This window comes from Lampetra fluviatilis, chromosome 2, assembly GCF_964198595.1.
Source record: "Lampetra fluviatilis chromosome 2, kcLamFluv1.1, whole genome shotgun sequence".
In the NCBI taxonomy this organism is placed as follows: Eukaryota; Metazoa; Chordata; class Hyperoartia; order Petromyzontiformes; family Petromyzontidae; genus Lampetra; species Lampetra fluviatilis.
Window position 1 is genome coordinate 29701019 of NC_136276.1, and position 15478 is coordinate 29716496.

General features: G+C 48.2%; 1 protein-coding gene across 1 annotated transcript in view; it reads right to left on the bottom strand.

The window, feature by feature from the left end:
- LOC144945096 (keratinocyte-associated protein 3-like) overlaps nt 1-15478 on the bottom strand; it is a 42992-nt gene that overhangs the window by 3613 nt on the left and 23901 nt on the right. The window contains exons 3-5 of the mRNA XM_078873352.1: nt 13897-13956; nt 9217-9426; nt 1748-1894 (exon numbers count right to left, since the gene is read on the bottom strand). Coding sequence (XP_078729478.1) covers nt 1748-1894; nt 9217-9426; nt 13897-13956 — 417 coding nt within the window. The remainder of the gene's footprint in view (nt 1-1747; nt 1895-9216; nt 9427-13896; nt 13957-15478) is intronic.

The window sequence follows — 15478 nt, forward strand, 5'->3', positions numbered from 1 at the left end:
GCACCCCACACCGTCAACAATTCTCTATGGGGCTGTGCATGCATGTGTGTGTGTGTATTTCTATATACACACTCAAATTGGGGGAGCGGTAGCGTAGCGGTTAGCGCGTTGCGCTATGGACCCGGCGACCCGGGTTCGATTCCCACTCATTGCCAACACTGGTGACGATTATCTGAACCGGTCCTGGGCCTCCCCTAGGTCGACTCAGCCTCAAATGAGTACCTAGTGCGGTGTGTAAATATCGCCACTAGGGAGACAAAGGCGGTCGGTCGTGGTGCTGGCCACCAACCCTCTCGTGTGCCGTGCCAGCCTTCATAGGTGCTCGCTAACAGCACTTGCTCCTACAGTCTATTAAGGCTACACGGGGGATCTTTAATTTTTGTGGTGGGGTTAGTGTTAAGTGTTATGAGTGGTGGGAGTATTGGTGGTGATGGTGGTGGTATTGGCAGTGATGATATCGGTGATGGTGGCGGGAAAGGACAGAAGCAAAGTGAGTGTAGAAGTCATTTGCACTTCTTACTCGGTTGAACGTATTTCGCACCGTACGTAGCCAACCTTGAAATAAAGTCTCAACTCAAAACAACTAAAACTTTGCCGACACTCAACATGGCATGCTCGTGACTGCATTCTCAAACGTTTTAATGTCCGAAGTGCATAACCATCACTAAAAGCTACTGAATGTGACTTTACGGCCTTTCCCTCATTGACAAACAGCCCAGGACAGACACCCTGTGTGTGTATCTATACGGTTATGAGGTGAAATTTTGATTTAAAGCTTTCCTAACTGCAGGGATTCATATTCTTGGTTCTTTCGGTAAAGTCACGTAGAAGGGACATAATAATAAAATGTATTGCTGTGGATTTCACACCTGATGATGATTGCTTGTGTTGCAGTTGAAACGTCGTGATAATTTTATTGTTTGATATGTATTATTATTTTATTATTTCCCTTTGACGTGACTTTACCAAAAGAACCAAGGTTATGAGATGATTATGAACATTTGAAAGCACTCCAAAAACGGACGCCCCGACTAGAGACAATGCATGGGGAGAGCACAGTTAAAAACCCGCCAATATTAGTCACTCAGTCGAACATTCGTCGCCAGCCCTTCGCACTTTTGTCAGGGGTGGAAGAGACACGGTTAGCTACGTACGGTGCGAAGGAAGTTCAACATACATACACAACCTCTGTAACTTTCTGACCTGCCCTAACTGGACATCTGTAAAAACAGAGCCTCATAGCTCATTGGATTCCTCCACCTGTATACATAAAGCTTCAGATTCTGATTCAGAACCAGCGTTCAATGGTGGCTGTATCAAAGAGAGGCGACCGCCGCTGGCGAGGAGCCACACGAGTAGAGCTGGTTCGAGCCGGCCGCTGCACGAGCTCCAAAATCAGGGGCACGTGTCTACTCGTGACTCGTCTCCATGCAGTTGATGTAGCACCTCAAGTGGCTGCACGGTTGTTCAAATGATGTAATCACGCACAACGTATGCAAGTCGTCAACAGGTCGATTCATGCGCGCGACCCGATGGGCGCGTCGTGGAAACGCGAGACTCCACACCCATCGATATTAATCGATGCGTCGTTGCGAACCTGGTTTTGTGAATTTGCGTTTTCGCGCAAAGGATGACGGATCTGTGTCTGTGCTGGCAGAGATGTGTGAGATGGAAGTGGTGGTGGTGTGGCCGGTGCATGCGGTGAGGCCCATACGACCGGTGTGGTCAATGTTTCTGCCTCCGCCACCTTTTGCATGTGGTTCTCGTAGGGCGCGGGGCGCATGCACGGCCCGCATCCACGCAGGATCACAGCCACGATGATGCAACGGATGGACAGCCCCATCTCCACCAGCGCCATCAGCACTTCTATCAACCACAGGGCCATCGTGGTGTCCTGCACAGGGCGGGGGGAGGGGGGGGGACATCATCGCCATCGCAGATGAAACGACGCAACAACATCATTATCAACATGGGACCTTTTTTGCCGTATCAAAGTATTAAAAAATACGAATAGGTTTTACCCTTTCTGGCAATAAAACCGGTGTCAAGATGTTCAAACACCAAATAGAAACTATTTGCAAGGAATCATGTCTGCATTAACCACACAAATGCAAAAAAAACATGCTCTGAGAATAAAGGCATCGTCTTTGAAACGGATGGGTCTACACCAGACAGCCTTCTTTAGGGTCTTTAGCCTAGTCTCACCAGTCACACCAGAGAATGCCAAACGGTGAACGGTACAAAGACAATGCCACTATCAGGGCATTCATAGCTCGGGGTGACGCAGCTACAATGTGTCACAAGATGAAGAATCCATTCGAGGAACTCTCGCAGTGCAACCCTTCATGTCAGAGGGCGGCCTGCGGATACCGATGACACAACTACCTCGTCGATCCCTTCGAGAGATCCTTGGGCGACACTGAAGGGGCAACACATTCCCACCCACCGTGCTACAGAGATTAATGTTTGTCCTCAGACAACTAAACTGATGTTTTTACATGTCAGAGTTGGAATTTAGACAAATTATGCGCAAAACCAAATGTTATGTTTTTTGCAGTGGTTGGTGACAGGGCTAAGAGGTCATCAACTCACCACACTAGAAAACCCTGCTAATAATCACAGGCATCTGCCGAAATCCAAACCCAGGATATCTGTGGTGCCAACTCGAGCTTCCTACGTCTTAAAAACACGCTGAGTTTGACGTGTATTTATTGTAAATCAGCAGATCTAAGTCTCTTGCTTGCAAATCTCTCAGAAACTCCCCTCCTTCCTCGACGCTCCCCCCCCCCAACACCGCTCCATCCCTCCCCCACCTCGTAAACGACAATGATAAATAATTCAAAATGTATCGCGAGACGCTAATGGTGGTACATTACACGAGACAATTATGAGAGCGGTGAAACACTGAAAAGGCAAGAGTGAGTTATTGCTGTAAGGAGATTTGGTGAGAGGTTGTGTGATGTAATGGAAGGGAAAGTCATAAGTACGCTGTGTAGAGGAGGCACTTTGGGGCCGTCGTTCATTTGAACCGTACGCATTCTGCGTGATTCACTCACTCCCGCCTCGAAGCGGGTGTGCCACACGACATGCCACCACACCCCCACCTCCACGTGGGTGTGGTGGAAGCAATTCACCCAACCCATTTAGCAGCTGCATAGATTATAGCTGTGAACCATATGCTTGCATTATGTTGCCATTATTACATGAACCAACATTATGCTTCGCTTATATAGCGTTTTAAGCAGACACTTTGCATTGCAGTGGAGTTGCATTCATAATTATTATGCTGGTTAAGATTCCAAGCACTGTTTCTGACCAGTGTTTGTGTGGGGAGTGATGGCGTAGTGGTCTGTGGCGTTCACTATTATACCCGCGACTTGGATGCAAATTCACGACCACGATGCACATCAGTAGCAAGTGAAATATGAATATGTCTTACGCCTCCCCTAGGTCAACTTCGCCTTAAACGAATGCTTGGTAATATGCGTAAAGTGTAAGCATCCGCATTGGCAATTAGGAGACAAAGGCAGTCCTGTTCTGGCACCACCTCCTCCTCCTCATGTGCCATGCCAACCTCAATAGGTGCTCGCTAACAGCACTTGCCCCAACAGTCGATACAGCTAAAGGGGAAGCCGTTGTGTGTGTGTGCATCTCGTTCAAAAAACATCATCTAAAAGAATACAACAGAAGGGCGCAAATAAATATTCTTGTCATTACCAGCGCTTTAGTGTGTAATGTCACGTTTTCTTGGAAACGGATCTCTTTGGGTGGGAAGGAAAGCAAGTGTGAAAGGAGGGGGGGGGACTGCTCGGATGTCGGATTAGCGATGGGCGGTCTCGTGGGAACTGGCGATTCGGAAGAAAATACCGCTGCCTCTCGGCATAACAAAAACCCCTCCCCGGGCCCTCTCTCTCTCTCGAAGGTAATCCCTTTAGGGAGACCGTGGTTACAAAAAAACACGGGAAAATTTTATAAAAACAAAAACACTGCGGTCCTGGCAAATGGCCAGGAAGAAAAGACAAAGAGCTGAGCAGCAGTTTTGGAGTCAACCCTGGGCACCCTAAATGGGCACACGGAGCGCACACAGCCACTCACACCCCTTAATATTATTAATACCCCGTTTCAGTTTAAGCTTTTGTTAGGTACAACACGCGTGTGGGTACAGAGGGGAGCCCCAAATGTGAGCGTGACCTTATGAAAGCAAAGGGAAAATATTCAGAAACAGATGTTGGGGTTTTAGGAAGGAGAAAGTGATTTCACAATTACAGCCTTTAGTTAATAAATGAGTCTCGTGACTCCATTTCAAAAGGTTCCTGCTTAGAATATTTTAACAAATCCATTTCGAGTATTATTGAACATCACGACTGACGGGAGATGAACAAAATTAACTTCTGATCGGAGATCACTCAGGGGAAGAGCTAGAGAAACGAACGACAGAGTTTGTGGACAGGAACAATGAAGACAAGGAAGAGAATGAAAACAATTGAGGAGGTCTTTGCCCAACAGTGGAAAGTTTCAGGCTGAAAGCTTCAATAACAATACCATGTGGGTGGACACCAGCCTGCCTGGAGAAAATCCATGCACACTATAGGGGATAACACTCCACAGTGTACGCAGATATACGTTTATGAACCTACTTGCTGCACAACCACCTTCCGGCCATATTGCAGCTGGGCAGGATTAGGAGGATCTTAAGTTTTGAATGAATCCGTAACCGAGTTATATTTATGCAAGGTCAATTATAAACTTGCTGTCCTGCTACATCTTGACAACCTCACCGAACAGCTGTCTGGTAGTCTCACAGCAACATACGTCGTTGTGATCCACACAGAACTGGATTATGGGTAGGCATGTAATGATTGACCCCCACCCCAGCGATTCAATGACATATCACGACTGGGGGTGGGGGGGGATCATGATTCGTCTCGTTTTGCCGTCTCACTGAATATCATCATCTTTAATGGTAGGTTTTTACCCTTTTAACTGGTACAAAACTGACACCTTTATTCAAGGCATCATGTTTGCAATGGTAAAAGAGATCTCATAGTGTAAATCATCATCTTTACCATTCCGTTTGTACAGCTTAGTGAGCTTCCGTTAACCTCAATGTAACATCGCAATATCAAATGAATATGATGTTTGCATCGTATTTGCACTTTCACAATTTCAGTGTACGCACTTATTTGTGCCATGAAGAAATTACATGAAAAAATATCATCGTAAAGTGCGTAATTACAGGCGTGGTGCAGCAGCACTACCACCACCATGCCCCAAGTTCCAATAAAATTCCCTACGAGTGTTACAAGTCGAGGTGAACGCTGCGGGCGAGCCGAGACGCAACACGTCTCTCCAGAGCGGCTCCTTCGTGAGCGACGTCACGGCGAAAAAGCAGAACACGGGCCACCCCCCCTCCTGCCCGGGGGCAATGAATCACGCCCCATTTAAGGCTCCCGGTCGCAGCGAGCAGCGGGCCTGCTGGCCGCCGAACATGCTACGGGCGCCAGGTCGCACGTCGAGCAGCCGGCAGATGGAGGGGGGAAGGCGTCGCGCGGCCAAGGGATGGCCACATTGGTGGAGCGTCATAACGCTCACACGCGCGTACAAATGTACGCACGCGCGGAAGCTTGCCTAACGGGCTGACATCTCTATTACCCAGAAAACTCCGCAACCCGTGCGCGTGCAGGTGCCAACTGGGACGCGCCAGACGATGGGCCTGGGAGGAGGCGGGGTGTGTACCAACTCGCAAAGTGTGTGTGCGGAGGGGACAAGTTGTGTCGTGATAGAAATGCAGGAAGAATTCAGGGCGTCACTCTTTAACAGCTCCGTAAAGTCATGGGTGGTAAATCCAATTGGTGGTGCTCTAGTCTGAGAGAATGACTCACAATCGAGAGAGCAAGATCAAATCCTGATTGGTGATCAGCTCAGCCAAATATCAACATAAAATAAGGAACACTTTGTGAGAAGTCAACAGTTTATTGTTGTTGTTTGAAGAGTCCAGCCCAAAAACACCATCCTGCCCCGAACCAACTAGGCTGTTTGTGTGTCCCAGGCAGTCAGACATGAGTTTGAAGATTCATTCAGGAGAACAAAAGATAAAAATTATGGTCAGGCACTCTTGTCATACTTCATCCAGCAGTGGATTGACCATAGCTAATGATGACTATGACTAAGACATTATTCCACTGATGTTAATATTAATATTTAACAAAATACACACATGTCATTGACACCACAAGTGGCATCATGACATGCCTGGCCATGCCATTTAAGGAATTTTTTTTCTTATTAACAAAGTTTCATATTCACGCTGGACAGCCCAGACGTGGCCGAGGTGGTTTGCTTCAAGAGCAGTTTATTTTTGGATAATTTTCCTTTACGACCACTGATGGAGATGGCAAAGTGATTTCTGGGTCAAATGAGCATTAAGGTGGTGGCCCATCCCCTGTTTACAGCCCTGAGCCAGCGGTGGAAATTCCACAATTCTATGGCAAGGGCCACTGTATCCAAAGAACAACAACTGTTGACTTTCCCACAAAGAAGTGCTGATATTATTACCGTGGAGAAATGGTGGGCTAAGGCAACGCACCCCAAAACAAGGATTTTAACTCGCAGACTACCGCCTGCAGGCTTGCTGGCTCTACCGCCTGCTGGCTCTACCGCCTGTTGGCTCTACCGCCTGCAGACTGCTGGCTCTACCGCCTGCAGGCTGCTGGCTCTACCGCCTGCTGGCTTTACCGCCTGCGGGCTGCTGGCTCTACCGCCTGCGGGCTGCTGGCTCTACCGCCTGCGGGCTGCTGGCTCTACCGCCTGCGGGCTGCTGGCTCTACCGCCTGCGGGCTGCTGGCTCTGCCGCCTGCAGGCTGCTGGCTCCACCGCCTGCAGGCTTTACTGCCTGCTGGCTGCTGGCTCTACCGCCTGCAGGCTGCTGGCTCCACCGCCTGCTGGCTCTACCGCCTGCTGGCTCTACCGCCTGCTGGCTCTACCGCTTGCTGGCTGCTGGCTCTACCGCCTGCTGGCTCTACCGCCTGCAGACTGCTGGCTCTACCGCCTGCAGACTGCTGGCTCTACCGCCTGCGGGCTGCTGGCTCTACCGCCTGCGGGCTGCTGGCTCTACCGCCTGCGGGCTGCTGGCTTTACCGCCTGCGGGCTGCTGGCTCTACCGCCTGCGGGCTGCTGGCTCTACCGCCTGCGGGCTGCTAGCTCGACTGCCAGGCCACCTGGCCAGCTTCGTAGAGATGAGTGAGACCGCAATGTTTGTACAAATCAAGACGATTCATTTGATTTGGAGCGGATGGCGTCCGTCTGCCTGCTGCCAGTTCCTGTGCCGTGTCGCTGTTACAATGGCTTCCTGCCAACCGACTAAGAACGTTTCTTATTCGAGTGGACGAGAGTGAGTTGATATTTCATTATCGCTTTTTGGAGGCAGACTTGGGTAACTGTATTTGCATTAGGGACAGTTGTTGTCGAGATTTTTTGCTAACGTAAGCTCTTAGCACGCGTTCTTGCACACGCGCCGGGATTTCAGGCTAGCACACTTAGGCTCACAAAGGCCATTCACACGCGCTCCCAAACACACACCACCACCCTCCCCCCCCTGTGGAACACAACATGGCCATTCCATCCGGCAGGGTGTCTACCAGCTGCGTTTTGACATATATTCAATCTTTGTTATCATGGATGTAAATCTGAAATTCATTTTAAAAAGATGAAGGTGTAGCCCTGCCATTGCTTGCTCACGCGACTGAGTGGGAACTCTAGCCAGCCCCTCAAGAGTATATCTGGCTTCCTTTTCCACACTGATCAAACCTCTTAGAAGAACCCACAATTTACCCCACCACATGTGACCTGCAAAAATGGCCCGGGTCCATGTTGCAAATTAGACTATCCCGGGTCTCTTGTGATCTCACCTAGTTATATAAAATACGCTTGACCTGCTGTTCGAACAAATGATGTTGTACCCATTTATACTGCTGGGCGGAACGACGCAGGAGAATTTAAGAAATTGGCCACATTGTGTAAACTGAATGTAATTGGTGCCTCTGGATTGCAAGTCCAGTGTTCTAGCCATTACACCATGGCGACAAGTCTAAGAGAAAAAAAAGTAATTTATACGTCCAGGAAAGCCTCACTAGATTTTTCAAGCTCATTTTCAAGAGGGTCCTGCCGCCCTCAGATGTTTGACCAACAGCATTTTAGGAGTGCTTAGCACGTGGGAGTAAATGAGGAGTTCTCAGATAAGCCCCGTGCACACACGAGCGAATGGCATTTCAAGGCTCACACAGATAGGTTCATAAACTTACTCTATTGCCATCTCCTGCCCACATTGCAGCCCAATGGGGATTTTTAGTAACAAAAATAAATGCATGTATTTCATTAACCCCTTCCCTTACAAAGCACTGGATTAGATGTGCACCACCACCAGGACTGGCTCAATGTGAATCCAGGTTTCTTATTGTAGGTGCCTGGTGTGGAGGTGACCGCATCTACCATGCGATGTTCGGGCGCCGTTGAGAGTGGATCGCCGCTCTTTAAGGGTCGTGATGTCAAGGCCTAAATGCTGAAGAGACGCTGTGGTCAAAGGCGTCTCCCGCTTGAGTCAACTTCGTGGCTGTACTTTTGTCTAAAAAAAAAGACCACATGGCTGTGGTGATAATTAAAGTATGAGATTTTGGCTTGGCACAGCTTAACATAACCCAAGGATATGTTAATCCCTGAAAATAATTACGATTATTTTCCTCCAGCGGGCAGGGGCGGATGGCGTTGCAGGGGCCGGGTGCATGGAGCGGCACAGCGCCGGGTCATTAGTGGAACGTGCACGGCACGGCTCGGGTCTGCTATGGCAAATGTCCGTGGCAACGTGGCGACAGCGTTGGTCGATGCTGGCAAGGTTTTTTTTTCTATTTCTATTTATTTATAGGTAACGCCCACTGAGCTATACAGCTCGTGTTCAGAAGCAACCTTTCCACAAATGATAGCCAAACGAAGTACAAAATGTATAGGCGCCAAATACTCCAAACGCACGTTTCTAAATGTGGAGGAAAAAACCGGAGGACCCGGGGAGAAATCCACGCGACCGCGGGGAGAGAGACATGCAAATTCCAAATATACAGGCATCGTCAAGGCTGGGATTGAACCCACGACCACATGTACACCAGGCCAGGTAGATACCATCTCACTACCGCGGCGCCCAAGGCTGGTAAGGGGGGGCGGACTCACGTAGAGGCGGGAGGGGTCACTGGCGCAGGGCATCTGCGTGACAGACTGCCCCGACGAGCGGTGTCGAGCGACCTCCTGAGGCTCCATGCACTCCTGCTCCAGGTTGCGGCCGTTGCTCTTGACGGTGAGCACCACGGCCAGGCCAAGCGTCACCCAGCACAGCGCCGTCAGCAGGCAGCAGAGCGAGGACGTCACCAAAAGACCCGTTTGCTGCCACGGCAAGTGAGGAGACAGAATCAGAATGTTTATTTAGACTGGAAGGGGAATCCAATGAGCTATGAAGCTCTTTTCACAGATGTCCCAGTTGGGGGCGGGTCGGCAAGTTACAACAAACAATACAAAAAAACGATAGGAATGCAAAATACAGAAAATGTAAGCAAGTCACTGAATAAGAAAACATTGCACAAGCATGTACATTTCTGAAAAATTTTCAACGCTAAATGCAAGCTTGGGCAAGGCAGCAGAACAAGAAGAACAATCCCAGACCACACATAGACAGCACAGAGTCCTTCAATAACATTGCACATTAAAATTGAATGACCGATACACCGGTAAGGATCAAAGTTACAAATCACATTTGCCAACATGTGGTTGTGTCCAGCACCAATCTTCTGCTTCAGGATAACGAAGCGAGGAATTGATGGAACGAGGTTCGGCTTGCGTCAGATTTCAAGCGGAGAGTGCCCTATCGTCCCTCGGCATCTCCGTTTTTTGTCCCTGCAGCTACGCTGACCACTTCTTGGTTGTCGTGGACGCATCCAATTTTGTACGACAAAACAATGAGTTACGTTGCATCATATTTGGGTTGCGTTTCACGAAAACTCTGCAGTCACCGGGCACCTAACAAACCGTTACGTCGTCGCGCAATCTCTATTCTTACGTTCGCGAAACATGCACCAAATGGTGTGGGTGGTATTTAATTATTTACGTTTTATGCAAATTACACACTACGCAAATGTTATGCCCGGGGTAATGCAGTAAACAACATTCTATAAACAAGACCAACTTTTTTTTTTATTACAACTGAGACAGTGACAATAAGTTTGCAAAACAGGCTACATGCATGATTCAAAAAAAGGCTGGTATTTGAGAATTCATCAATTCGCTCGGAGTGAATCATTGCATACCCAGCAGCAGTGGGGAGCCAACGTGAACCAGTGAGGAAGAACAATCATAAAAATGTGAACCGAATCGGGACCCTGAATATTTGTGCTTGCTCAAACCGCGGAGGGGGTGGCGAGTCGTTCTATCCCTACCCAGCAAGGCAGGCATGGCGTGCAAGTGATGCAGTGATGGAGGCCACATGATGTATGCTCAGCCACCTTCGTCTCCCCACTCCACAGTGACTGATGTTGACACCGCACTTCACCAGGTACTTATTTAATGCCGGGCTGATCTGATTCAGAAACCGATTTGCTACGAGTGATGGCCATCGTGGACAGCAGAGGACAGGGGGACAGGAATCAAGCCTAGATTACCAGATTGACTGACAAATATGCTCCACCACACCCCCTTTATAAAATCGCATGCATACAAACACAGAAAACGACAAATATCCCTCGTGTAACTTTAACGACCATTGTACTTTTAGCTTTTAAATGCTTTTAGCTAGGATCTAGTGAGGCCTATATGAGGGGAGGGGGTCGTGTGACCAAAACCATGGTGCAGATGATCACACACAATCACGTGTGTTTATGTTTGGCTGAGTCAACCTAGGGAAGGTGCAGGAGAGGTTGTGATATCGGTTGCCACTGATGTTAGCGATTGGCCAGGAATCAAACAGATTCGTAGCGCATTGCGCGAACCACTTCACAAATGCTCCTCATGACAAAGACACACACACACTCACTCCCACACATTCATCACAATGCAGCAAACACCACGCATGTGGTGCTGATGTCGGACGGCATAAGCAACCCATTGAACATACCCACATCAGGAAGGTCTGATTGTTGCCATGGTAATGGACACAGGAGTGGGGAGAATCAGGGGGCTAAACCAGGGCTGGGTGGGGAAGGGAGAAGGGGAATGGATATGTAATCTAGGAACAGGGAATGCGAGGCGAGGGGAGGCCATCTTCTTAAAATGCTCAACGAGAAATTGGCCAAACATCCCACACCGGATCTTTCCCGAAATGGTCTTGAGATTAAGGGTCTCTGTGCTGAATTGAGTAATAAGGCAGTGCTAATCTCTGTTGTTGGTTCCGAACCATTTTGTGTTGTAATTATAAAAACAACGGTTAAACAGAAACATTTTATGACCGAATATCCCAATGAACTCATAATGGTTGTCAGTACTGCACCGAGGCCGTACCGCTAACATCCTGGGTTCAGATCTGGGTTTCAGCCACCCGTGGTTAAACCAGAAGTTGTGTTATGTTTTTAATGGTCTTGTCCCAGTCACCAATGATTGCACCCACGCCCCCCACCCATGATATAATAAATGTGGATTTTCACATGAATCAGCCAACCTTAGCTCTCAGGGCTAACAATTAGCATATAAACGACCAACGACTGAGAACTCTGTGTACAGAGCATGAAGAAAGACCACCTGGTGCTGGATGAGAGAGGCATATCAATTTACGCAGAGTAGACATCATGGTTGTACTGTAAGCTCATAAGAAGACTCTACATGGACTCGATCTCTCTTGGTCGACTGAACTGCGGTGTGCTCGTCTCGGTTCGTTCACTCCTTTCACATGGCACAGGAACATTCTGGCTCTGTCCGTTCACAGCACGCACGAAGAGTGACAGAACCTTTTAATATTACGCTTCAGGCCTTGGAAACTCATCACCGTCCTCAGCAAGTCACCCATTCACCATCCCTTTATTCTCAAATCACGCCCGACTCATTTTTTAAAAATCGATTTCAATAACGTTTTATGTTGCAGCAAAGCGTGTTTTTTTTGTAAACAATTTCACTCTCTTAATTGCCGTTTTATAGGAACTACACGTTATTTGTTCTCACTTCATGTGGTCTTGACGTTGCAATGCGCTACACAAATGCAATGCCATTTTTTCCTCGTGTAAAAAAGCGACCCCTATTGAAATGGCCATGCGGTGTCACCCTCCGGGGTCGTTAGCCGATGCCACTACTACGCGGGCGGTCCCGCTTGCCGTGACCGTCCCAGGGGGAGGCCGCTCCTTCGCCTCGTACCATCGCTGCCAAAATAATTCCTTACAAAAAAAGAAAGTCAAGTGCTGCCTCCCTTGTCCCCGGTCCCTCTCACTGCAGGTGTGACAAATTCAAGGGGGTATCCAAGGACAGAAAGCATGGAGGGGGTGGGGAAGAGGGAGAGGTTGAAGAGGCGAAAGCCAGACTGTGGCTCATTCCCCAAGACATCGTTTCTGCCTGCCCTTGCACCGGGCCGACACAGTGAGGGATCAAATTAGGCAAGCAGATATACAGTGTTGCTCAGGGTCACAGATTTCATTTTCACTGCTGATATGTGGGATGTAGTGTGGCAGTGTAATTTTGGGTGGGAGCACAGTATGGTGTGAGGTGTGCTTTCCGGGGACATGGGGGCCGCACATGTGCAATTCATACCACTGTGATATGAACCTGGTGACTCGAGTTAAATTCCCAGCCACAGCTAACATCAGCGGCGAGTGATATCTGTTCCGGTCATGGGACCTTCCTTCATCATCCCGCACTGACAAGTGTGGTGAAGTATGGCTCAACAACTCCATTGACCGGCTAAGTATTAGAACTGTAAAACCCCTTAACCTATTACGATTAAACTTACCGCACAAGTTTACCGATACCAGTGGCTAGTTTTTGGGAACGATTGCCAATGTTATGCAGTTTCTGCGTAATTAGCACATTAGGATGGAAAGCATAAAGGCAGCATCCTTTATGCAGTGGCTAGCCAGTGAATCTACTGCACGTGTACGTGTCTATGGGTGTGTGTGGGTGTGTGTAACACATCCAAACCACTCAGTTGTTAATTATCTGAGCAATAAAAATTATGAACTGGTCTAAAACAATTATATTTCCTCCTTTGTTTAAAATACAGCTTGGAATATGATTTAGAAAATTTTAAGTATTGATACTTGTATACAAAGATGATTAATATTAGATTTAAAAATGATTATGATTACAATTAAGGGTGATAACAAAATAGCATTAAAAAAATTACCAAGTGGGTCTATTTAATCACAGAAATTTAAATAAGTTGAACCTATTGATCAATTTGCTTTCTCACATCAATGCAGTGGCAGGAGGGTTTGTTTATTTAACAAGGCAAACCATTAACGAGTATTAGCTCAACTCAGTCTTACGAATCAAGATGTGGCCCATCAACACATTGCTGTTCCGAGTACTAAATTATCTGCAATTCACCTGCAATTGGTTTACTATCTCAACAGATATCTGATGCCAAGCAGGGTTGAGCCTGGACAGCTCTCGGATGGGTGACCAGCATGTACCGTATAAGCTGGTTATGATAGGGCTGCGGGACTATGTTTGGGAGCAGAATCTACTGTTGTACTGTACTTCTATGCCAACATGTCTATGCTCCCTGTCGCCACGAAGCTACACTAACCAGCGTAGAGAAGTATAACAATGGTCGAATAATCCCCACGGCCCACAGGGTGGGGAAGCTATCATCCTGCAGTGGATTGACAAAAAGGCTGTACAAGTACACATTGTAAGTGACAATGCTGTTACTTATTTACTTACAAAGCAAGGTCTCTGTAGGTTCTTGGAGAGAAGGATGGCAAACACGCCTGTTGCAATGCACTGCAAACACACACAAGAAGACAAACAATCAACATTTAGAATTGTACAAGAAATTGAATTACAATGTATGCCGTAAGGGAGTACCTCTTAACGCCAGAAAGGTGTACGATGGTGTGCTTAGAACCACATCTGGCCACCTGTTTTCCCAGCCTTGACGCTCACACGCATTTAAGGGCGAGTCGACCTAGCAGAGGCTCGGGAGAGGTCCAGACACCAATTGATGCCGGTTTGTACATCTTAGCCAGAAATCAAACCTGGACCAGCTAAAATGCAGTACAGTGGTCCAAGCACAACACAACTGCCCTGCATTGAGCCTTCAATTCAAGGGGATGCAGAGGTCAAGGCCTGGGATCATTTTATGTTTGAGGCCAGTGTCAATCAAGTCCAGTCAAGGAAGGCACCCTAATGAGGAGCTCGGTGTTGGCTGTGACGGCGGCAGCACGTTGGACTAACCATCATGCATGTTATCGCGAAGAAGGGGGGGGGTGAGTTACGACATGGGCAGCTTTGGACTCAATCTGCCAATGATGCTCCCTTGCGGGGCCCTGGCCCAAACGCAATGTTTTTGTGGATGTAGCTTTGGGCGGGCACGTGATGTTTTTTTCCATAAGCGCTTTAAGAGGTAGGGAGTAAGAAAAAAAACCTTTCCTTCAAATTCAATCTCCCTCCTTTTGTCGTTTCATTTACAAGCGGGTCCTGGGGATTGGCATTCCGGTGTTTTAAATCACACCTCGAAAAGAAATATAAAATAGCCGCGACTATTTCATGTGCGATGATTACTCGGCGACGCCAGCGCCTCTCGCGGCCGATGAAGCGTGCCGGCGACTGCCGCCACCACGACGCCCGGGATGGCTGGTACAAGCCTTGCCTTGACGCGGCGACGGCGTCACGAGGAGATTTATTGTTCCTTTAAAGTTCGACCGACTGAGCACCGCGCTGCAAAAAAAAATGTCGGGAAAATTCCCAAGGCCAGAGAACCGTTTTATTCCGCCAACAAATGATGTTCCACTTGCGCTCTCTCAGCTAGCGGTGTACCGCCATGTGAGTGACCCCAGAAGCCAATGTCACGCAACTATTTCTGAAGTCACTTCAATAGAACTCTTCATCCACACTCAGGGCACACCTTTTCGATGCCCTACAACGATTGGTCCTGTCGTGTCAATCAAATGGAACAAATTCATTCTCAAAGCCGGAATAAGACAAATTAAGTGAACGACGAAATCAAATAAGATGTGCTTTTTTGTGCACGTGGTCATTAGTTAATGGACTGAGACCATGGAATCAATACACTTTAATCAAGGGTGACTGAAACCCAGATTCAAACCCTGGTCTCAGTGGTGGCTGCGCTCAGCACTGGCCGCTGAGCCACCCGGCCATCTCCCAAGAGAATGCTTAACAGCTTCCTCAGCCAGCCGTGTGAAAGAAGGCAGTCGGGTGGGAGCAAGCGAGCGAGCGAGCAAGCCTTTTGAGTGAACTTTTGGCCGGTGTTTTTCGCTCATTGCAAAACACTTAACCTTCTCAA